Source organism: Canis aureus, chromosome 6 (assembly GCF_053574225.1).
Source record: "Canis aureus isolate CA01 chromosome 6, VMU_Caureus_v.1.0, whole genome shotgun sequence".
Classification (NCBI taxonomy): domain Eukaryota; kingdom Metazoa; phylum Chordata; class Mammalia; order Carnivora; family Canidae; genus Canis; species Canis aureus.
The window spans coordinates 66,112,092-66,136,582 of record NC_135616.1 but is presented as its reverse complement, the minus strand read 5'-3'; the positions used below and the strand labels follow the sequence as shown (position 1 = coordinate 66,136,582).

At 43.0% G+C, this 24,491-nt stretch overlaps 1 protein-coding gene across 11 annotated transcripts in view; it reads left to right on the top strand.

The window, feature by feature from the left end:
* The window catches only part of CACNA1E (calcium voltage-gated channel subunit alpha1 E), a 381,746-nt gene that overhangs the window by 97,695 nt on the left and 259,560 nt on the right, over positions 1–24,491 (top strand). For all 11 annotated transcript variants that reach the window (XM_077902060.1, XM_077902055.1, XM_077902065.1 and 8 more), the window contains exons 3-4: positions 186–291; positions 1,132–1,271. In XM_077902060.1, the coding sequence (XP_077758186.1) occupies positions 186–291; positions 1,132–1,271 (246 nt within the window). The remainder of the gene's footprint in view (positions 1–185; positions 292–1,131; positions 1,272–24,491) is intronic.

Genomic DNA, 24,491 nt, shown 5'->3' with positions numbered 1-24,491 from the left:
ATGGTTATAGTTCCTCATGCTGAGGACCCTCCACTGCCCGGCCTGCCTGCTTGCCGAGAGAGATCATGCATCCTGCACAGACATCGTATGGGTTTTGATGAAGTTTGCGGATTTATGTGCATGGCCATCTTGGAGGCTGCATTCCTCTCTTTGGTGAATCTGTTCCTTAACTTCCTCTTTCCTACGCCGTTTGAGTACATGATTTTGGCAACCATCATTGCCAACTGCATTGTCTTGGCCCTGGAACAGCATCTTCCTGAGGATGACAAGACCCCGATGTCCCGCAGACTGGTATGTGCCTCCTTCCATCTCATCTTTACCCTGGTCCTTTCTCTTCCCTGGTTCCCTTCTCCTTTGCTTTATCACCTGGCCCCCTTCCTTTCACCCTTCCCTACGTTTCTGTGAGGAGTTTTTCTTTGCTGAGGGATAGACAGGTGACAAGCCTCATTGGGATTCATAAGGATAAGACCTTTTTAACTCCTACTCCCTGGAAGTTCTGAGGGCATCACAAACACTTGTGTATACATTACTTGGCAGCCAGACAAGAAGAAAGGGGAGGCACAGGGGCCATCCACTTCGCTTCCCTTCCTAAGGAACTTTGGAAGTAAGAGATAAGGATGCTCAAAGCTTATGTGCATTCATGATGATGAACTTCGTAGATGTTATGCCCATATTCTCCTTAAAGCAATGAACCACATGTGCAGTGTGTTCTCCCTAGAGAGGGCAAACTAATTGCTTAAAATCCAAATGTGTGGATTAGCAGTTCCAGCCTGATTACCTGCAGGTGAGAACCCTTAAGCTTCCAGGGTAAGTGAAGGCCAGCGATGGAAAAGCCACCTCCTCCAAGGCAAGCCAGAAATATCAGTCATCCAACCTGGGAAGAAGTCTGGCTTGGGTGTGATCCCCCCACACCCATCCATCTCTGTGGCTGGCTCCCCTGAGGCTCCCTGAGTCGTTCAGTGAGTGTACTCACTTCCCACCTGTGCCTGCGGCTGGCCCCATGCAGATGTCCAGGTGTCATGTAGGAGAGAGGAATGATCAGAGTGGAGAGGGTGGCTGGGGTGTGTCTTTGTCTGCATCTGATGCAGCATATTCCCTCCCTTACCGGTACCTCTGCTCCTCATCCTGCAGGAGAAGACAGAGCCGTATTTCATTGGGATCTTTTGCTTTGAAGCCGGTATCAAAATTGTGGCCCTGGGGTTCATCTTTCATAAGGGCTCGTACCTCCGCAATGGCTGGAATGTCATGGACTTCATCGTGGTCCTCAGTGGGTGAGTCTTCTTCCTGTGTCTCTCCTTTTTTTGTGTGAGGGGACATGCCTGTGTTGTCACAAAGTGACTGGTGCAAGGAACCCAGGAGTGGGAAGGCAGAGGGACTGAGGACAAGATTTCTCATGGGGCCAGACTGTAGGTGATCCACCTGCAGGGGGATATGGGTCTGTGGAGATGCATGCGGCCTTCTGTAGAGGTTACAGAACCAAGGTGTGTGGTTTGCAGTCTTCTGGTTTTCCATTTCATGTTTGGCTAGTGCTGGACACACACATCCCAGTGAGTCTTTTCACTAAAGCCATCAGCTTTCCCTAGCCTGAGGGGCACCCACCACAGATGGCCCCAAATGCTATAAGGTGCAGTGTTTCTTTGAATGTTGGAAAGACTCCCAAAGATATTTTCGTAACTGATCATTGAGGCTTGTGTCCTGACAACAGAATTTTTTATTGATTTGCGGATTTATTAACATGAAGAGGTAATAAAACTGAGTCACATTCAAATGTTTGATAAGTAATACTAAATGGTTGCTGATGCAGTGTCATAGGCAGCATATATTTATTGGCAGTAGATTTATTTAAATATTTTATAAATCTTTTTTTTGGAAAATGAATACAGTCTGCCTCTATTGGGGCCTATCCAGTGCTGTTAGCCACATATGTGATGGTCCTTCAGGCTTGTGATAATGGGCATGCCTCTCTGGGTTCTTGTGGTTTCTTGTTGTTGTTTCTGTCAGATGACTTTCGTACCTGCATGGGAGGGTAGGGGTCCAGGCCTTGCGGGAGCGCCCCTGTCCTGTGTGGGTATGGCAGGAAGGGGTGTGACATGGAAATTCCCATACCCAGTTGCTTGCCAGACAGTAGTTCAAACCTGTGTGGAAAAGAGGAGAATATAGTAGAAAAATGAGGAGGGGGAATGAGGAATCACCATTATGATTGCCCAGAGGAGAGGAGGACAAAGAGGATATTTCTTTCAGGAAACAGAGGAGTGGAGGTAGATAAAGCCTGAGGAAAATAAGAGCTTATAATATTCACGTCTACTCATTATCTTGTGGAATACACATAATACTCATACTTTTAACCTTCACACCAGTGGTGAGTAAGTGAAAAAGAAGTTGAAGGTGTAAAGGACTGGAATGTTCAGATGGAGCTTGTAAGCAACCAACCCCTCAATATAGGGAACCGGTAAATAGAGAAGACGATGTTTAAAAACATCTGTTGCCTTATAAAAGGATTTTCTGAACATTATTCTTGTAAAAGAAAATTCTACTGAATTTTAAATATGATTTAGTCTATAGAGATAATTTGTACATAGTATTTCAGAAGTGCATGGTTGTAGACAATGCTGCACACCTGGGCAGTTTTTTTTCATGTTTTATTTTTTCAGCTTTATTGAGGTATGATTGACAGATATAAATTGTATATATTTAAGGTGTGCAATGCGATGTTTAGGTATACATTGCAAAATGATTACCACAATCAAGCTAATTAACATATCTATCATCTCACATAGTTACCTGTTTTGTGTGTGTGGTGAGAACACTTGAGCTCTACTGTCAGCAAATTTCAAGCGTACGGTACACTATTGTTAACTATAGTCACCATGCTGGTCTCCAGGACTTAGTCATCTGTAGCTGATTGTTTGTACTCTTTGACCAGCTTATCCCTCACCCGCAATACCTAGTAAGTCCCATTCATTTCTCTGTTACTATGAGTTCAATATTTTTTTTTCAGTATTTTTTTTTATTTTATTTTTATTGGTGTTCAATTTACCAACATACAGAATAACCCCCAGTGCCCGTCACCCAATCACTCCCACCCCCCGCCCTCCTCCCCTTCTACCACCCCTAGTTCGTTTCCCAGAGTTAGCAGTCTTTACATTCTGTCTCCCTTTCTGATATTTCCCACACATTTCTTCTCCCTTCCCTTATATTCCCTTTCACTATTATTTATATTCCCCAAATGAATGAGAACATATAATGTTTGTCCTTCTCCGATAAATGAGACCACACAGGAGTTCAATATTTTTTTAAAGACTCTATGTATAAATGAGATCATGCAGTCTCTTTCTTTTCAGTGCTTGGGTTATTTCACTTCGCATAATGCCCTTCAAGTTTATCTGTTTTATTGCAAATGGCAGGATTTCCTTCTTTTTTTAAGGCTAAATAATATTCCCGTGTGTGTGTGTGTGTGTATTTCTTTCTCCATTCATCTACCAATGGACATTTAGGTTGTTTTCATATCTTGACTATTGTGAATGAAGCCACAGTGAACGTGGAGGTGTAAGTCTCTCTTCAAGACAGTGATTTTATTGCCTTTGGATATATACTCAGAAGTGGAAATGCTGGATTTATGGTTAATTTTTTAGGAACCTCTATGCTGTTTTCCACGGTGACGGTGCCAATTTACATTCCCGCCAACAGTGCATGGGGGTTCCCTTTTCTCTTCATCCTCACCAAAGTGTATTATCTTCTGACTTTTTTGATAATAGCTTGGTGATGTTTTAGGTGTCCCTAGAATAAGTAAAGTCTACTATAGAGTGAAAGGCCTAAATGAGACTCTGAGTCATTTAGAAATATTGTGATTCTTTCTGGGACAAAAGTACTATATGTATATTATATGTTAAGATTCTGTGGGGATCCCTGGGTGGCTCAGTGGTTGAGTGTCTGTCTGCCTTTGGTCCAGGGTGTGATCCCGGAGTTCCGGGATCGAGTCCCACATTGGGCTCTGATGTGAGGAGCCTGCTTCTCCCTCTGCCTATGTCTCTGCCTTCTCTCTGTGTCTCTCATGAATAAATAAATAAAATCTTAAAAAAAAGGATTCTGTGAATTGTTGGTCCTGCTGAGTTCTATGTGTCAGAGGCCATTTGAAATTTCTCATCTGTTTGTTTGTTTGTTTGTTTGTTTAGAGAGTGGGAGGGAGGGGCAGAAGGTGAGGGGGAGGGAATATAAGGGAAGGGAGAAGAAATGTGTGGGAAATATCAGAAAGGGAGACAGAACGTAAAGACTGCTAACTCTGGGAGAGAGACTCTTAAGCAGGCTCTATGCCCAGCACAGAACCTGATGTGGGGCTTGATCTCACAACCCTGAGATCATGACCTGAGCTGAAATCAAGAATTGGACGCTTAACCAACTGAACCATCCAGGCACCCCTCATCCATTTATTTTTATTTTAAACTATTATGTGTACATTAAAGAAAATATGGGAAAGTCAAAAGAGAAAAAACAATTCACTGATCAAGAAGAACTCATAACTATTGGTGGTATTTCCTTCCAGCCCTTTTAATGCTAAGGAAGCTTTCTTTTCAATGCTTAACATTTTGCTGCCTTTTCTCAATATAGAATGGGCATAGTACATATTACTCCATATTTTGGTAACAGTCTATAATGCTTGACCAGCAGCTTATTAAATGGATATACACAGAAGATGTGTACTTTTCCATTTTTACGATTATTTGATACCAAGATCTGCCTTCTGGTTTGGGCTTCTCTGGTTAATTACTAAAAGTGTTCTGATGTACATCTTTAGGATATCACATTTTAAGAGGCATTATGGTGGGTAGAAGTACTAATACAGGTGACTCTGCCATTCTGGTGTGGGGTCTGGGAGCTAGGATGTATGAGGTAAGATGGTGGAACTGGACCCTTTGACACGATGAGACAAGACTGCTGGAAGCTGGAAGCACTATCTTCTCATAAGGGTTGCCACATGGCTCGAGGAGCAGATTTGGAGGAGTCACCAGGGGCTGTTGCCCAGCCAGGAAGGCCCTCCGTGTCCTCGCCTACATGTATGGGGGTGCACACGAGTGGGCAAAAGTGGTGACCCTTAGGCCAAGTCACTTATCCTCTTTGTTCTCCCCCTACTCAGCCTTCCAGCCTCCCACTCTTTGTGGCTCTTCAGATTTTGCTGAAAGGCCACCACTGTCCATCTGAACCAATAGGACTTCATCCCTGTTCCTCATCCCTGATTTTTCTCTCTCCTTAATTCCCATGCAGATGTACTCCAGGGAAAGGGCTTGGCACTCTTGAGATTGGTGCTGAGGGTTGCAGTTTGATACCACAGGAATAGATACTCAAATTTAGTGTTATGTTCACACAGTGCCTTCATGCACCACATTGCAGGGCTTCTATGGTGTGCATTTCTCAAGCTCTAGCATCTTCAACATCAGCCTGTGTCTTACAATAATGATGTTATATAGTTTCATTGACAGCATTTTCCTTTCTGTCTTTACTAAGAAGGAAATCAGGGGGCATCTTACAACTCTTGGGGTCTCAGAAGCAGTGAAACCCAGGGAGACGGCAGATCAGGCTTTTGCTGTGAATCATCTAGTACTCAGGTTAAGTGCTCAGCCCAAGATCAACTGCTTCTTGATCTCAGATCCAGGAGTTGGAACTGTGCCCTTTGACCTAGGGCTGGTACTTCGCCTGGGACAGCCCCCTCCTCAGGCTTCTTGCCATCTGCCTCTGCAGCAGTTGCTGCTGGCAGCTCCTCGTTCCCAGCTCAGCTCCAGGTGTCACCTCACATTCTCCTCTCATGTACAGGGGTAATGACAGGTGCTGGCGTATGATATGGTGCCTCAGGCTGAGGCTGCACAACTTCTCAGCTCTGTGTGTGACCGGGGTGGAGGGCGTGGGATGGGGGTGCTGAGGTGTCAGCTGGTTCTGTGAAAGACCTTCTATCAGTGACCTTTGCTAAGGAATGGGGAGCTGGGGCCACTCCGTATTGCCTGTACCTCTGACCTTCCAACCTCTGGTATTCTTAGGTCTGTAAATTGAGAGAGCTCATGATTTAGAAAGTTAATATATGTGCTTTATTCATCTAATCCTCAGAATCCCACAAATGAGATCTTATTATCCTCAGTTTAGAGACAAAGAGACAGGTTCAGAGAGGGTATGTGCCTAACTAGGAGGCACTTGATCCAGGACTTTGGCCCTCATCTTTTGGCACCAAGGTCCTTCTTCCTACTCATTTTCCCACACTGTCAGCCACCTGCCAACCTCCTGGGCTCCGGGGCTCTGTGGTTCCAAAGCAGCGTGATTGCATGTCTTTCAGTTCCCTTGATGCAGTGTGGGATGGGCAGGGAGGGGCATAATTTGGCAAATATCCCCAACCTAAAGCTGAGGCTTTCCTTGTTGACTTGAGGAGGACCAGAGTCCCATTTGTCCATCCTAAGACTTGTGTCTGTGGGCTTGGAATAAAACTCCCTGCTCTGTGGTTAAGAAGGCATGTTACTTAGCTCTCGTGGGCTTAATGTATAAAAACTGAATCACGACTTCGTTAATTGGTGTGTTGGTTCATTCACTCATTTATCTATTCATTTTTTTAAACAAACTTGTATTGTGGAATACTCAAGCAGATGCTGGGACTAAGAAACACCAAAGTGAATATATTCTCATGTCTCCTATAAAAGACAGTGGAATGGAATGACAAATTCCATTCCTTTAACAACCTATTATCTTATATAACTTGGGATCTCTCGTATTGGTCACAATTCAGGACATGCTATTTCTAAACAGTTGTTAGGCCACTTGGAAAATTCTAAATTATTTGAAGTCATTATTCTGTATTAGACTTTTTAATAATCATAGCACCTGGAAATGATGGGCAAGCGATCGAGGAGGATGGGAACTCAAAGATGTGCCTAAACCATTGCTGAAAACAGGGAAGTAAGGGCAAGGACTGTCTTTCAACTTTGTTCATCTCTGTAGCCCCAGAGCATGGATTGTAGTAGATAGTACATGTAGTAAATGCTACTTGAATCAAATCACTTGCTTCATCCCAGAATCTCTTGTTACCTATGGGATAGAAGAGAGTACTGAGGAAAGCCTGGGACCAGGAGTGGGGAAGGGTTGTCTATTCCCAGTCCTTCCCCTTGATCTACAGCATCTCTCTCATGGAGCTAGGACTCACCCCAGCTTGCTCCCATCCTTATCACTTTGTTAGAGAAAAGAAAGGTGAGAATTCAGTCTCTAGGTTATTGAGTAGTATGGATTTCCAGTCATTTGGGCTTATTTACAGAGTTCTCAGTGTTACCTTTAGGTTAACTGTGGGTGTTGGGGGTGATAGCAGTGTCAGGGCTGAGTATTAAAGACCCAGCCTTCTAGAGGTAGTGAAAGGGAGTGGTAAGGAGAAAGCAACAAGATAGGATCACCTGGCACTTGCTGTCCAATGAAAGCTGCCATTTATTAAGCTATATGCTGAACACTGTAAAATACACACACACGTATGTATGTATGTATGTATGTATGTATGTATGTATATTACTGCTCAGAACATGCTGTGCCAACACTTTGCCAGCCTGGCTGGGGGGACAACTTGTTTTGATTCTTCCCTTAACTGTGAGTACATGTGTGTAAGCTCTGGAGAATGGGCAGGTGTATCTGAGCTTGGAGCTTTTCCTCTTTTTTCTAATAAGGCCCTTGTGATCACCTGTCCCCACCCAACTGCCTTCCTTCAGAAAGGAAGGAATTGTGGTTGAATATTCACAATGTGCCAGGCACAGTGCTAAGTGTGGGTGGGATGGGGCTGAGTGTCCCCTGCGAGGAACCACATGTCACGAAAACTCAGAAGAAGAGCACCCAACCTAGCTATGGGGGGTTGGAGCAAACTTTCTGCAGGAAGTAGCATTCAAATTGGGATTGAAGATGGGCATGTGGAACTTGGACAAGGAAGGAGAAAAGGTTTTCTGGGGAAAGAATGCTACATCCAGATCTTTCAGGGTGAGAGAGTGAGAGCACGCAGGACAGTTCTGGGGCAGTGGCCAGTGGAGTCTGAGCGCTGAGTCTGGAGGTCAGCAGGGGCCATGCCGGCCTGGCTTGGGAGCTTGTACTTTAGCTGGAGGGCACTGGGGAGCCACTGAAGGCTTTGGGCAGGGCCGGGATGATTTGTTCTGACTCTGTTCTGGATGCTGTGCAAGACTTCTTTATCTTGGACCTGGTCCACTCTGAGGAATCGGCACAGAGAGGAGAAGGCAGCCATCGCCACGTCGTCGTCTGTGGCTGCAGGATGGGAGGATATGCATAACCAGGCGGAGAGAGGAAAGACAAAGGAAGGGGGAACAGGAAAGAGAAAAGCCTGAGCAAATGCTATAGAAGAAATGCGGGGGGCTGCCAGTGCAGGTCCCCAGCTTGTCACCAGTGGCACACGCACAGTGGTGCAGCCTGACGCCTGTTGGTAGGAAGACGATATCTGGAGCTAAATATACATTGATAGGTATTTTTAGAGGGCTTCTGTAAGGAGGCCGCCCTAATACACGAATTTCCTGAGCAGCTAAAGATCGAGGAAAGCACAGTGTTCCCGAAGAGCCCTGTCTCTCCAGTGCCGAGAATGTGGGGGAGGCGTTGCAAGCGCAGTGCCGAGGCCCCCAGCCCAATGTACATCTCGGTGGTAATAGTACGGTAACACTTGGTATTTGTATAGCTTCTTCATGCCAGGGAGCCTGGCAGGAGTTTACAGATCTGTCTTCGACTCATCCTCTTTGCTCTAAGTGGGTGGCACAGGGAGGTGGGCAGCAAGGAAGGAAGGAACAGGGTATGGGAGCTTGTCATGGGGAGATGGGGAAACTGAGGCCGAGTGAGGAGACATGAGGGGCTTGGCTCTAGAGGAGCTGAGTCAGTAGAGGGGGATGGTCTCTGGTGCCTGAAGGCTGGTGGTGGGGTGCTCCATGAGCCCTCAGGCTGGATGGCTTCCCAGGTGCTCGCTCCCAGCAGGGTCAGTGGCTGCTCACCCAGAGGCCTCCACCTCCTCAGTGGCTCCTTTTTCATTTCCAGCTCCACACTGGGGCTACACAGCTGTTGCTTGGGGCATCTCCTTTCATCAGGATGTTATTTTATTTTAAATGCATTTTCCTCCAGATGGGTGAAGGGTGGAGTTAGACTTAGGAATTTTGGTTCAGGGGAGAAGGGGACAAAAGGAAAAATGTGGAGTTTAGAGGTGTCCTCTCAGCTCTATGCTAATGAGAAAGCCAGTTCCTGCAGGGGGACCCTGGAAAAGAATCCCAGGTAGTAGTTGACAGGGGACTTGGGGTTACTCCGTGGGTGGTAGCTAATTTCTTCTCATATATAAAGTCTGCATTTTTTCTATGTTAGAATCATTTTTGACTCACTCAAAAGATATTTATTGAGTAGCTACTATGTTCTGGGTGTAAAGCATTGGTATTGGCATGGTTTCTCTTTCCTGAAAGGCTGCTGCTTGCCTCCTCCACAGAAGCTCAAACTGGAGAGAACTGAGTGAGGCCTGGATTGGCCGTGGTGTTAATAAGGAAGAAGTGGGAGGGGGAGTGGAGGAGCCTTTAGGATCCATGGGCAGATGGGTTTGGGGCTATTTTTCTGGCTTTACATCCATTCAGAATAGCATAGGAAAACAATCATGGCAGGTTGCTTTCTAAATCAGACCACCGTGTCTGTCTTAGGGCATTTCAGGGCGTGCACTCTCACATGTATGCATGAGTGTGTGTGGAAGAGAGTGACAGGGCGAGAATTCCAGGGCATGTTTGCAAAGCGGAGATGGATCTAGCAGAAATGTTCGTGCTATAGATTTACAAGATAGGCTTCAGAATTAAACAGAGTGTTTACATTTCCATTCTGTGGATGATACATGTGTCTTCACTTGGGCAGAGATTCGTGCACTTGTGCCTGTGTTGTAAATATAGTTCACAGTGAAGTACAAATGCGTCAGTGTGAAATGTGAAATTTAGCAGCGCTAGTTACCGTATGTATCACCGAAGTCAGGAAATAGCAGAGGTGATGAGTGCAGTGGTTGCCCCTAGGAGGGGGTAAGGTGCAGCATTACAGATGTTGAAAGGAGAAAGAAGGTGTACTGGTCTTAGAAGAGGACATATAAGGAAAGGGAAGTTTATGTTACTAAAGCTTAATCACTGAATTTTAGATTTAGGAGGATGCTAAATACCTCCGGCTTTCCCTTATTTATTGTTTGTCAAAGAAGAGAAAACCGAGGCCCCAGTGGCCAAGCGACTGGTCAAGGGTCTCGTAGCTGGCATGTGGTGAGCAGGGACTCGGGGCCTGGTTTGCTGACTCCACATCCAGAACCCGGTTGCAGTTGTGCCCCACTATCCCTGACAGTGAGAAGCTGCTGCTGCTTGACTGTGCTCAGGCCATCAAGCTGGGATGGTAGGAAACAAATACATTTTTTTTTTTTTGCTAGTTAACTGGAACATACATGTGGAACTTCTATGGAAACAGTTTAATCTAGTGGACTAAATGTTTTGGGGGTCCTGGGCTCTGGTGCTGACCCTCATAGGCATTTTCTCCATGATGCCAGGTGACAGACACATCAGTGATCTCAGCCTCAGTTTGCTTTATAAAGAGAAGATAACATCTGCCCTAGCTTCTTTACCTTTAGCTTTAGCTTCTCTTGTGACGAGCAAGTAAAATAATGATGATGCTGATGTTGATGGTGATGGTTCCTGTTTTACCAGGAGCTCACATGTCTTATTTTAAATGGAAAAGGCTTCATAGACCATCTCAGCCCTTGCACAGATCATTTTAAATATAGAAATGCAGCAAAGCAGAGAACTATCTCCATTTCTCAGATGAGGAAACCAAAACTCAGAGGCTAATATGCTCAAGGCCAAATAGTTACTACGGGGAGGGAATGCCATTTTAATTCTATTACCAACAATTCCAAAGCCCATGCTATATCCACCGTACACACAGCTGCCTCAGAAAAAGTATTTTGAAAGATAACGAAGCAAAATACCAAATCAGTGAGCAGTGATACCTTCCCCCAGGACAGTGATGCTATGAAGATAAATGTTAAAATACACAGAAAGCACCTTTGAAAAAAAGATGTGTAAACAATTGAAAGCATTCAAAATACTCTGGTTCGGTAGTGCTCATTCAGAATAGTCATTTATCTCCATAAAATTTGCAGCCACAAAGACACGTTTTGCTAGGATCTATTGCAAGTTCCAAAACTAGGGCTAATTAAAAAATTCCCATTAGTTGTCATTTTGTTTCAAGACAGAAGTTTACTACAACTTGAACACAGCCTGTTTCTTCCTTTTGGTTGTATATCCAATCTTGTCAGATATGGTCACGTCCTTCCACAATGATTATCAACAACAAAGAAAGTCTAAGAGTATCAGCTGAAACAAAGGCCTTCATTTTTAATCTTATTGACAATGAAAATACTGCATCACCCAGACTTCCTCACCCCTGCCTTTATTGATATATTGATTAATTGATTGATTGATTTACTTGGTATTTGTATAGCTTCTTCATGCCAGGGAGCCTGGCAGGAGTTTACAGACCTGTCTTGGACTCATCCTCTCTGCTCTAAGTGGGCTGCACAGGGAGGTGCACACAGGGAGGTGGGCTTTGTCTTCTGGCCCTCCACTCTCCTCCCTACTTCATACAGATATATATATGGTATATCATATATATCACATATATGATATATAGGTCAGAGGGGTCTGGTTGTTACAAAGGAAGGTTGACGAGAATGCCCCTCTTCCCTCAGGAGGAATGTCCCATCCAAGAGCCCTAGTTATCGCGCTGAGGAGAGTTGACAGGGAGAGCTGAGTGCCAGTGGCCTCCAACCCTTGTCTTTCATTTCCTTCTGTCTCGGCTGCCACTCTTCTGTCAAAAGCCTGGGCCTTGGTGACACACGGTGGTTAGGAGAGGAGCTCAAGGCCATGCCTTTTTCCCTGGCCTCTAACTCCGGGACAGCAACTGGGAGGCTGAGTGACAGGTGTGGCTGCTTCACACTTGAGATGGCATTTGCCTTGAAGTCCCATGAATTACATCACTGTGGGGTCCCATACATCTCACCTTTTCCTCCCACCCCCATGGAGCCAAGCCAGGTGTAAGGAGTTGGTCCTTAGCCCAGGGCCATGTAACTGGCCACGGGGGAACCAAAATGAAATGGACTGGGGTGGCATGACCTTGCTGTTGAGTCTGAATCAAAAATCTGGATGAAGAGGGATGACCAGGATGATGTCTTCCAGCCTAGCCCACTGTAGGCTGGGTGGGCCTAGCACCCACATCTGAAACCCTGAATGATGGGGTGGAGAAGACACTGGAGAGGCCAGTAGAAGAAGACAGGAAGGAAGGAAGGATGGAAGCAGCCAGTATCAGTTGAGCACCTTCTGTGTTCTGAACGCTGTGCTGAGTATGAGGGATCTGGCCATTTCTGTTGTCTTAGCGCTTGCTACCTAGCAGAGAAGACAGATGTTAAATAAACTTAAATTTAATGATATTTAAGGTGCTACAAAGGAGACATGTTAGGACGCTGGGAGGGTTTTAAGTTGGAAGCCTAACCTAATCTGAGGGAGGATGCTCAAGAAGTTGCTGTTGATGTGGAAGCCTGGAGACTGGGCAGGATTTGGCTGGAAAAAGAAGATGAGAGGGAAGGGGGTGGGATGAAGAGAGTACAGGCAGAGGAGAAAGCTGGTGTGAAGGGTTAGGGATGGGAGAGAGCCTGCCAGGTGTGGGAAGCAGACAGAAGGCCAAATGGGCCTGTTGTGTTGTGACTGAAGGGGGGTAAGCTGAGGGAGGCTGGCGGCAGAGGGGCGGGGGGTGTGGTGCAGGTCAGGGCCACATTGGCATCACCAGGGATGTTCCGTGGGATGCCACTACATGGTGTGAAGTAGGGAAGTAGATAGATTCGCAGAAGATGAATGGGGATGGGACAGTGCTTGCCGAGGAGAAGATAGAACAGCTTCCTGAGTCACTCTGTGTCTGCTCAAAATTTGGTACATAGAATTAGTGTCCTCAAAGAGTCCCTCTTTTCTGTCTTGCCTCCTCCTTCCAACACTGGCCCTCAACTATAATTTTGTTTAACCTTTTGGAGTTGTACCAACACCCAGTCTGTAGATCTTATAATCTAGCTCATTATATGCTAAAGATCTGTTAATCCTGCCCAGAGCAGAGACATAGTCCTGCCTTCTGGGTTCACAGTCTGAGCATCTCCTACTGATTCAAATAATGGGTAGAATTGATGAGTTGTGTGGGCTTTTATTTTTGATATTCAACAGAGAAATTATTTTAAAAATGCTCTTATGAGAACATTACTATATGATTATTGAGATTTTTATTTTTCTGATAGAACAATAGTCAAAAGATCAAGCCAACCCACATGCTTGTTTATGGGATGTTTCACTTTCTCCCTGCTCTCTAAGCCTATGACACGTCATGATGCTGGATCTGGATCCTAATTGAACTCTGGTTAATAACCACCATAAACACAATATTGTGTGATTTAGGGGCCCCATCTGGTGAGAGCTCATGGCACTCTGTACTTCACTCTCTACTCACTTCCCATTTGGAAAAGGGAAATGGAGGCCTCCTCCTGGTTCCCTTTCTGGGTAAGTGTTATATTCTCTGTTCTAGAAACAGGTCGCCCAGATGGATGCTCTACATCTAGGCTCTGTTGAGGGAGATGGGGAGGTGCTCACTGCTTATCCCAGTCTTTCCTGATGATGACTTAATTCCACATCCTCTCTTCAGCTCCTGAATGTTTCGGCTTCCTCCTCTCATTCTTTCTTTGTCCTCTCCTGACTCTCCCTAGCTCTTCTCTGTTTTTATTTTTCACACTTATCAAAATAAAAGATTGGGTAGGGTAGACTAGGCAGGTGCTATGGAAGATGGTGTGTGTGTGTATGTGTGTGTGTGATGACAATTCCCTCTGCCTCCTTCTTAAAGTCCTGTTAGAGTGACTTTGACATCCAGCCTCTCTCTTCCAATAAATCCAAGTTTGGGGTGCATTCTCCCTATAAGGAATATGATAACTCAAAGATTTGACAGGGTACTACTGCAAATAAGAAAGAAGGGATTTCCCTGACTTCAACTCCCCTGAGCTATGCCTGACCGGAACCCAGACTGAAGCTATGTACCAAGAAGTCCCCCAGAGAGATGCCTGAGTGGCTCAGTAGGTTGAGCGGCTGCCTTCGGTTCAGGTCATGATCCCAGGTTCTGGGATTGAGTCACACATCAGGCTCCCTGCCAAGCCTACTTTCCCTCTCCCTCTGCCTGCTGCTCCCTCTGCTTGTGCTATCTCTCTGTGTCAAATAAATCAGTAAACTCTTTGAAAAAAAAAAAGGGTCATCTAGAAATTCAAATTTTAGAACTGTAGATAGAAAGTTAAGGCAGGAATGTACCTAAAGTGTCACCTAGCTATTCCAGCAGTTTTCAGTCTGTGGGCTCTGGGACTCTGGAGATCCCTGGAATTATTGCAGTGGATGTGCAGATCCATGGCCACACCCAGCACTGGCTGTTTTCTGAACAATGTCTCCTATAAATACGTACCACAGTATCATTTTTCTAAAGTGTGTAGGTGCCATTGTTATTTATAAAATGTAAATGTATTTAAAAGCATTGTTGAATAAATAGCGGCTTTTTGTTTTATTTGGTCAATAGCATAGTGTTAACAATTTGGCCTTTGTAGACAAGCAAAGATGAATTCATATTTCTGCTTTGCTTTTTAGTAGCTCAGTGGTTGTAGGCAAGTAACCCAGCTTCTGAAAGCTTTAAGGTCTAGAGGACATTTTGTAGCACATCTTTATAAAAAAGAAGGTGGTGGTAGTGATGGATAATGACATTTATTTAATAAAGTTGTTATGGGGCTATCCTAATGAAATAATTCCTCCAGGGAGTAAAGTGGGTCTTATATTTTGACATTAATAAAGGGAGCTTCATGCTTAAAAGGGTAAGAACTGATCCAGTGTGACCCATTGTTATAGATGAAGGGGTTGAGGCCCAGAGAGGAACCAATGAATGCCTGGTACTCCTGTCTCTGATTGGAGATTACCTGAAGCTAAAGCCTGGTTTTAGTCAAGCTTACGGATTTTTGGTATGTAGTCCTATGAAGGTGTGGTGGGGGAAGAAGTAGAAGTTAGACACAGTGCTCACACCTATGAATGGAACTGGCTGGTTGGAATACTATATGTACATATATGTATAGCTAATATATATATATATATATATATAGTAGCTAGGTATGGTGTAAACAGGACATAGTCTAGGGCTGGGTGATCCAGTCTCTAGGGCAGGCTAGAAGTGATATAAGTTGGGCCAGAGACACCTAGATCTCTCTCTGGGGTTAGGTATTCTATGGTCAGCCTTTGGATTCTTTGTCTTTTATCATTGATCAGAAATGCCTTCTTGGATAGTTAACTCTCTTTTAGCTCTCTCTTTAGTTGCATGCCTATTTTCCTTCACCCTGTGTGTGTATATATCTTGTTTTTCTGTCCTAAAAGAAAATATATGTTTTTCTCAAGACTTTTTGGTTTGAATATAGATATTTTTAAATAAGATTTTATTTATTTATTTGAGAGAGAGAGAGTGAGAGAAAGCGAGTGTACAAACAGTGGGAGCAACAAAGGGAGAGGGAGAAGCAGGCTCTCTGCTGAGCAGGGAACCTGATGTAGGGCTGGGTTCCAAGACCCTGGGATTATGACCTGAGCCAAAGGCAGATGTTAAACCGATTGAGCCACCCAGGGGCCCTGAATATAGATCTTGATTTGATTACTACTTGGTAGAGGAGAACGATATTAGATCTTTATGCTGTAGGAGGATGTGGGATAGTGGACAAGGTAGTTTGCCCTTTTTCATCATATTTATTCTAGTGACACTCCTTTATTCCCCCCTCCCTCCCCCATTGTCTGTTTATCTATCCAATTATCCACCCATCCATCTAAAAAACTATCATTTGTTATTTAAGTGTGTACGGAATTCCCAGCACTGTATTGGATGCTGAATATATCGGTAATGTAACCGTTATACTCCTTGCTCACATGGATCTTACCATTAGTTCAGGTTTAGGGAGGAGTAAGGAAGCTTAGTCTGATATAGCCTGAACTGCACTTGATAGTGGGGGAACTAGTGGTTTCATAGGTGTGTATCCATCCGTTACCAACATCAAATCACCCTAATAGTACAACATAGTGGAAAGACTAAGGACTTTAGTATTAGGCAGAGCTGAGCTTGAACTTCAGCTTTGCCACTGAGATGTTGCTTTGGGTAAATAACCTTGTTTTTCTTTTTAAGTTTTTAAAAAGATTTTATTTATTCATGAGACACACACACACACACACACACACACACACACACACACACAGGCAGAGGGAGAAGCAGGCTCCATGCAGGGAGCCCGATATGGGACTCGATCCCAGGATTCCGGGATCACACCCTGAGCCAAAGGCAGACGCTCAACCGCTGTGCCACCCAGGCATCCCAATAACCTTGTTTTTCAAATCTAAACTACCCTGTTTGCAAGATTTTATGTACTAGATTGAGTAGCACTCGATGCTGTCAGAAACAATCCCTCAGATTGTAGTGGGTTAGGTTTATGTCTTTTCCCTTGAACAGGCCACTGTGGTCTTGGCTTTCCATCACTTTCTGCCCCCTTCTATCTGGTGGCTCTGCCATCTTTAAGGTTCCCATGGTTTACATCTCCTCAGTAGGAGCAGAGAGTATGAAGAAGGCATACTCATTTTTTACATATTTTTGGCATAGAAGTGACACATATAATTTCTACTAACATCGCATTGGCAAGGTCCAACCTCATGACTCAACATAGATGCAAAGGAGACCAGGGGATCTCATCTCTAATTGTGTGGCTGTTTCCCAGCAACAGCCCCACACTGTGGAAAAGAGACCATTAATTTTAGAGGACAGGTAGTGAACACCTTATTGTCTATATAAGGGTTAAATAAGAAAACGCATGTAAATTGTCTGATCTGTAGCAGATATACAATCAATGTCTTCTTCTAATTACTAGTAATATTTATTGATTCAAGGAATATTTACAACACATGTACAAAACATTTTGCTAAGTATTGGAGCTAAAAAGATAAATTATAAGATATCTGCCCTCAAACAGCTTTTGGTCTGATCTAGAGATGGTATATGTAAGTAGATGGTTTGAATTTGAACTCAGCACCATTTGATCAGGAGGAAAGACTGAAAATAAATTTGTTCTGTCCATTTATCCTTCTATCTATGCATCTACTCACCTTTATTAACTGTTTAACATGTACAAGACCTCGTTGAGTCTTGTACGAGGTACTTACTACCTCGTGAGTAGTAAGAGGCACAGCAGTGGAGTTAAATGAGGAGATGGGAGGTCATTGGGAATTTGATGTCATTTTGCTTTGTTGACATTTACACCAGATGCCAGTATAAGTAGCCTCTGAACTCTTTCTGCCACCTCTTTTGATCAGGCTCTAAGGATAAGATTGAGAAGCAGGTAGTTTATTTTATTTCATTTAATTTTTGTATTGTCATTTTCCTCTTTAAGATGACAAAGCCCAGAGGCAGTCAGCCAGGTGAGCTGTTTATAAAATATCCCTGTAGGTCTGGATATTGCTGCTGGTTAACGTCTGTCAGACTCCAAACTGTGTAGCCAGGGGGGCGGAGGATCCGAAGCCAGTTTCAGAGGGAAAACCAGCTTGTCAGTTCACTAATATCTTTTCTATCCTTAGTTTGCACAAACAAGGTTGAGAAGTTAGAATTTGAGTTCACATACATCTACAACAAATAAATTGGGGAGTCGATAACAAGTAAATGGTTGTGGCGGGTCTTTGAGGAAGGATTTATTATTTTGGCCAGTATTGGAAGGGTCCCTGAGGATGTTAATTATGTTGCTCTTTGCTGCAGCATATAACATGCCTTCTGTGAAGAGGATTCTGTAACTGAAACTAGAAGAGCTGTCTCTTTTGAAAGGAAGAGGCCAGTTTGGTTCCAAGTTCATGAACTTAAGGAAAGGAGCTTCAAAATGGAATTGCCCAGCTTATTCAGTTTGCTATACCTAACTCTGAAAGAGGGCTTTTTCATTCACCAGCTGGCCTTTGCCACAGATCAGGAAGCAGGGAGAGAAGAATGGATAGAGACCTGGGATTACCCAGTTACCCCAGACTGCTGACTTAGTTATCAGCTGATGATCCGTGCCAAGCATCGAATTAAACATTTTAAAGCGTTTTCTCCTTTAATTCTTACAACCACCCTATGGAGTAGATACTATTATTATCACTATTGGATAAGGAAACCAGGGCTTCACTGGACTCCATTATTTTCCCCTTATCACACTGCTACTGGTTGGCGGAATCAGGATCTAAATGAGGTAGTCTGATTTCAGAGCCCATATCATTAGCCATGATACTATACTGTCTTCCTCATATAATATATTGTGGGGGCTGCCTGCTTTGGATTTTTTTACTCTTGATGCATTGTAGCGAACAAAGGTAAAGGGATGTATGTATTATTAAGTCAAAATCCATCCAGGGGAATATGAAACTCACTGCTTGGTTTTAGTTGCTAGGAAAATGTCTTTCATTAAAAGGGATTAAAAGGATAACAGATTATTGGGTTTTTGATATCACTTTGATCTTGAAATCAGTTTGGATAGGTTTTCCATTTAGTTCTTTAAAATAGGTTAGTGTTACAATGCAGGACAGCCTGGCAAGTTGAGAAGAACAAAGGCTATGGTATTATGTTGTTCTGCATTGGAAGTCTAAGTCTGGTTCTATGACTGAGCAAGTTATTGTTAGCCTCAGTTTCCCTGAATTAAGGATTCAGGGTATTTCTGAGTATTTTATGAGCATTATGATATGAGGTCTGTAAAGCACTTGGCACAGTGCTTTGCACATAGTAGGTTTTTAATAAATGGTATCTGTTACTGTTCCCTATTTTATGGATGAAGAAAGAGAGGCACAAAAGGAGTAAATATATTTCTTGAGTTACTCTAAGCCCCACAGAAATGCGTGATATAGCAGAGATGAAGTTGTGTCCCCATGTTTCTAGTCTGTTGCTACTTGCCCTGGGTCAAACTATCCTCTACGATGTCCTGAATCTTGGGTGGGCTTTAGGGTCCCAGAATCCTTCGTATTTGATCTGTATTCACAAGTCTTAGTTTACTTAGGATGGGGGTTTCAAGTTATAGAAGAATAACTGATAATAATAAGGCAGACCTGTACCAAACAAAGCACACTGGCAGTTGGCTATGAACAATGGCCATGCTAGGCTGATGCGTGTGTCCTTTTTTTCTCCTTACCCTTTTCAAAAAAATTCTCTTTCCAGTTTTGGTTTTAAATTTATTTGCTCTAAGAAACTAGTCCATCTTATTTCTTCTCTAGTTCCTTGTTTGCTTCCTATCCTTTCCTACTTAAATAATCAAAATCCTATGATAGTTGTTTCTTTGTGGTGTTCTCCAGTTACACACCTGAATCTTCCTCTTTTGAGAGAATATACACATTAATATTTATTGTAATAGATGATTTGTTTTCATGTCTTTCATTTATATACTTGCTATTCATTAGATTTTTTTTTCATTTTTATTCTTATTTTTCATGTCTTGCTCAGAATGTTGTAAATCAGTTGCTTATAATTATCAGCTTAATTATTAAATTCTTATGATGGAGAATCTATTTTTTATCTTTTTTGTTTTAGTTTCTGGCCCCTTCCCCGCTTCTTGGCAGGCTGTAAGCAAGTATACACATACAGTTCTAAGCTTAATCCTGAATTTATAATAGATTTTGAATACTTATGCATAATTGAAAATTTGGTGGTCAGACTCAGTCAATCCCAGTGAGATATTGTGTGTTGTAGTAGAACACCCATCCAGGCCTGAACTGATCAGGTACTGATACTGGTCCTTATTGGTGGTATGACTGTAGGCTAGTTGCTTCACCTTCCTGAGCCTTAATTTTCTGCTCTACAAAAAGACACTGAAATACTGGTCTTCTAGAAGAGATGAGATTACAAGGCATGGCATATCTGAGAGTGTTTGGGACCTACCTGCCCTACTGCTGGTACCTTTCTCTGCTTGCCTTCTTCCATGCCTCACACCCATGAGTAGAAGGAGTCATAGAGGCACCTGAGGCAGTTATCTGTATTCAGGCTATGATGCTGCAGAGAAGGGAGTCCATGCAGTTTAATGGTGTCCATGGCAGCTGCCAAGCTAGAGAGGTGAGGTAGAAGAGAGGAGAAAGGATAAGAAGTACGAGTAAAAATAAGAAATTCTACAGCTCTTGAAGAAGATAGGCACAGGCTTATAGTTGATGTTCTGTCCGTCTGTGTGCTTGCTGATGGGTCGTACATATTCTTGCCTGAGGTTGCAGCAAAGTATATCTGCATCTAGACTTTCATCTGTATCCTCCACACCATACATTATGGTAAGCAGAACTCTAAAATGCAGACAGCATGGCATTGTGTTCCCTTAGCAGCTTGCTTTCTTTATCAGTGATTATGTTAAAAGGATTAAAAGCCTTTTCTTTAATTCAGAGAGACCATAGCTTGCTTCTATGAACAGATCTAGGCCTGGGTTCCCATGCCCTTCTGTGAACTGTTCCAAGGGAATCTCTTCTTCTCTCCACCTTAGCATCCCCAGCTCCTGACTCTGACCAGTTAGGTCTTGTTTTTGCTGGAACCCAACCTTAAGAATTTACTGGGGATAAACTCTCCCAGGTCACCAGTACTGGAATGCAAATCCTCAGCCTGAATAGACATTCGGAAGTGAATTTGCCATAGGAAGGACAGAAACTCAACTCTAATTTTACTTATGATCCCGCCTGCTGTTTGGAGGCAGACCCATTTCCCAGCAGGGCACACTGAGATTGTCTTCTCGGTATTTATGTGAAGAGAGGGAGAACAGAAGATTTGCTTTATGATTTTTGAAAGGCAAACCCTTCCTAAAATTAACTGTATGTTAAAAACAAAAGCAAAACCAAAAAGTCAAGAGATTACAAAAGGGTGACTTTTTAAAAGTAAGCACACAGAGGCATTCCAGGAGGGTAACTTCTCTAACTATAGTTTTTTATTTCATTTTTTTTCTATCCCCTTGATTTTTCTCTTTGAACAGGGAATCCTTTCTTATAAAATGGCATGCTTTCTAACATCACTGTTTCTACCAGTGGTGTCACTAGTCTCTGCGGTTATGAGGACAAGACCTTTGGGTGTGTCAGAAATACGAGGATCTGTTCCAGGTTCTGCCAGTCCCTTCTGAGGGACAACTTGGGTTGCAATTTACTCACCTGCAGTCTGGAAGCTTTGGATGGATGGACTTTAGGGAATCTTGAGTTGTTTGAAATGCTATTAAAAGTTGGTATATATGAGTATTTTCCCCCAGGGAAAGGGTCCATAGATTTTATCAAAGGAGCCTGTGACCCACTTTTCAGGACTATTCTGTTAAATGATCTCTAAGGAACCTACAAGTTTGAGAATTTATGTGGGTTTTATTACCCTTCCTGTCATGTAGACTTTTTTCTTATGTTTGATGTCTTTGTCAATTCAAGACCTTATTTTTCTCTCTGGCTGTTTCCATCTCTCCCCTCGCTGAGATTGTCATCAGTGGATCTGTTCTCTGCAAGAGCATCATAACTTGACTTCCAGCCTCAAGTTTGTCTCTGCCCTAGTCCATCATCACGTGTGTAACTGAATCATTTCTCTTTTCATATCTCTGTTATGATCAGGACCTGTGGACACATGTTTCTTTAATCTTTGATGTGGAAAAGAAACTGTAGCCTGGCATCCCAGATGTGTGTCCACTGCATCCCCTGCTCCCTGTCCTCATGTCCATTGCTTGACTTGTATCATTGGTGTCACAGATGGTTTCTTCACCCCAGCAGGGCCAGACTGTGTGCCTTTCTCATCTCAAAGCTTCTCCCTGTGTTCACTTGCTGTCGCCCTATCTTGTTTATATCCTGCCTGCCTTTTCCCAGTTCATGCCATGATGATCTATCTCTGGGAACCAGCTCAAGACCCAACCCCTCAGGAAGATAGCCTTCCTTCCCTGGACTTCCTCAGCACTTACCTGGGTTGGTCCTTTATTAGCAAGCACTGTGCCTCTTCTCTGTTTACTCTTGTTACCTTCTTGTCTCTAAGAGACAAGAGTATCATGTTCTCCTTTCCTTCTTCTCTAGGGTGACTTGGGTTTTTCTCAGGCCTATCATAGATGCCCAACAAATGTGGAATGAATAAAGAGGGGAAAAGCAAGGGTCAGTGCGCATGGAGCTGAGGAGGGAGTGGGAATCACGGACCCAGTTAAGCTTTGTACTCCATTGTACCTACAGTCTGTCCAGGTGTATTTCCCAGCTCTCAGCCCACATAGTGGGAGTAAAAACGTGGGACATGATCCAACTATAGGCCGAGTAGCCATGTGTATATGGGTATTGACCTCCCAGTCCAGCTGAGGGTGGTGAGGCTAAAAGCAGAGAATGGGATGCCATGGAGTGGGATGCTTTGATTAGGACTCTGGGGGAAGGCAGTGTGTCTCTCCCCTCCTGCTTCAGAGGCAGTCTGTATCCCTTCTTAGTTATCCAATTAACTTAGAAGAGGCTATTTTCTTTCTTTGTGCTTTTCAGTTGTTGTTTGTTTAAAATAAATGGAGTATTAATACTGCCAATTGTCAAATTGGCACGATTCCTTTTCCTTCCATCAACCTCTTTTCCCCCTCCACCCCTCCTTCCTGGACAATTAGCAAAGCGTTTGGTCTTTGGTTTGGATGAATAATTGATTCAGAATCTTTGTGAATGATTCATGGTGCATATGGTAAGACAACAGGATGTGTGTGTGTGTGTGTGTGTGTGTGTGTGTCCAGCACCTCATACAAAAGGTCGGAGGATTCTCCCTTGCTCAGTGGAAGGCTGGTGCAGACCACTCCCCAGGAGCTGAGAAGGTCACACATGGTCTTTCTGTCTGTACTCTATCAAAGGCAAGAGGGTTGGAGCTTCTTCTAGGAAAGCAAGATTCTCCATGAGTATATACATTTCAATTCTTCTTCATCGGTGGTTCTGTTTTTTGTTCAATTAATCCATGAATGGGAGTTTATCCCCTTTAAACTAGCTCTTCACCCTCCCCCAGATGAATGGCTACTTTGATTTTCAAACCAATTGGGGAAAGGGGGCATATTGGTTTTTTCCCTTGGCATTACAATATTTCAGACCTTCCTAGTTAGGGGACTTTTTTTCTTAACCTAGAGCCTTAACCTCGATACTCCCTGCTACTACATTAACTTGGTTTCCCTGTATATCTCCTTCATTAGAGAGGGAGAACATCTGATTACCATTCATTTTACAGCTTTTTTCATCCCTAAAAAGTGTTATGAAATACTTGTGTGCTTGGGAAAAATGGGATTGATGCCCAGCTTATATTATAGAAGAGTGACATTCCCTGTCTACAAACACTTCCAATTTTAGTCATTTTGTAGGGAAGAATTGGGACCCCTGAATATTGCTCTGGTCTTTGGAAGCCAGTTAAGAGAATATAATGTTGTTATCTGAACAGAGTTCATTGTCTCTTAGGCAGTCAGATTCCACGTTTTATTACAGGAAGTTGAGATAGATGCAATATATGAGTAAAATGCAAGGGTGGGATGATGATATGGCAGCATGTTTATTGGTTATTCAGTTTGTTTTCTCAGGAAGGCTAAAGATTATTTCTTCATATTTTCTAGTATAATTTTAAAATTATGCTTTTCCTGTTTAGGTCCTAATCCTTTTCAAATTTATTTTTGTGTGTTATGTGAGGTATGAATGAATATGCCTATATATTTCTAAGTTCCCAACTCCATTTCATGAATAGTACATCTTTTGTCCACTGATTTGTAATGTCACTTCTGTTCACACACAAAGTTCCCATATGTTTTTAGGCTCTCTGTTCTATCTCACTAATTATTATTTATCTATTCTAGTAATGATTACATTTTTATAAAGGTTTTTGGTAACCGATAGTATAATCCTCTCTCCATTTGTCTTCAAAATTGGCTAACCTTGGGCATTTTGGTTTCGTATGAATTTAGAATTAATTTGCTAAAATCTTAAGATCTTCTTAGGAAATACACTAATCATGGAGTCATAGAAAGAGAAATTAAGAAAATAACCCCATTTACAATTGCACCAAGAATAATAAAATACCTAGGAAGAAACTTAACCAAAAAGATGAAAAATCTGTACTCTAAAAACTATAAAGCACTGATAAAATAAACTGAAGTTGACACAAACAAATGGAAAGATATTCCACATTCATGGGTGGGAAGAACCAATATTGTTAAAAAGCTCATACTACCCAGAACAATCTACAGATTTAATGCATCCCTATCACAATACCAACAACATTTTTCACAGAACTAGAGAAAATAATCCTAAAATTTGTATGGAGCCACAAAAGACCCCCATAGCTAGAGCAGTCTTGAGAAAGAATAAAGCTGGAGGTATAACAACCTCAAAGTTCAAGATACACTACAAAGCTGTAGTAATCAAAACAATATGGTACTT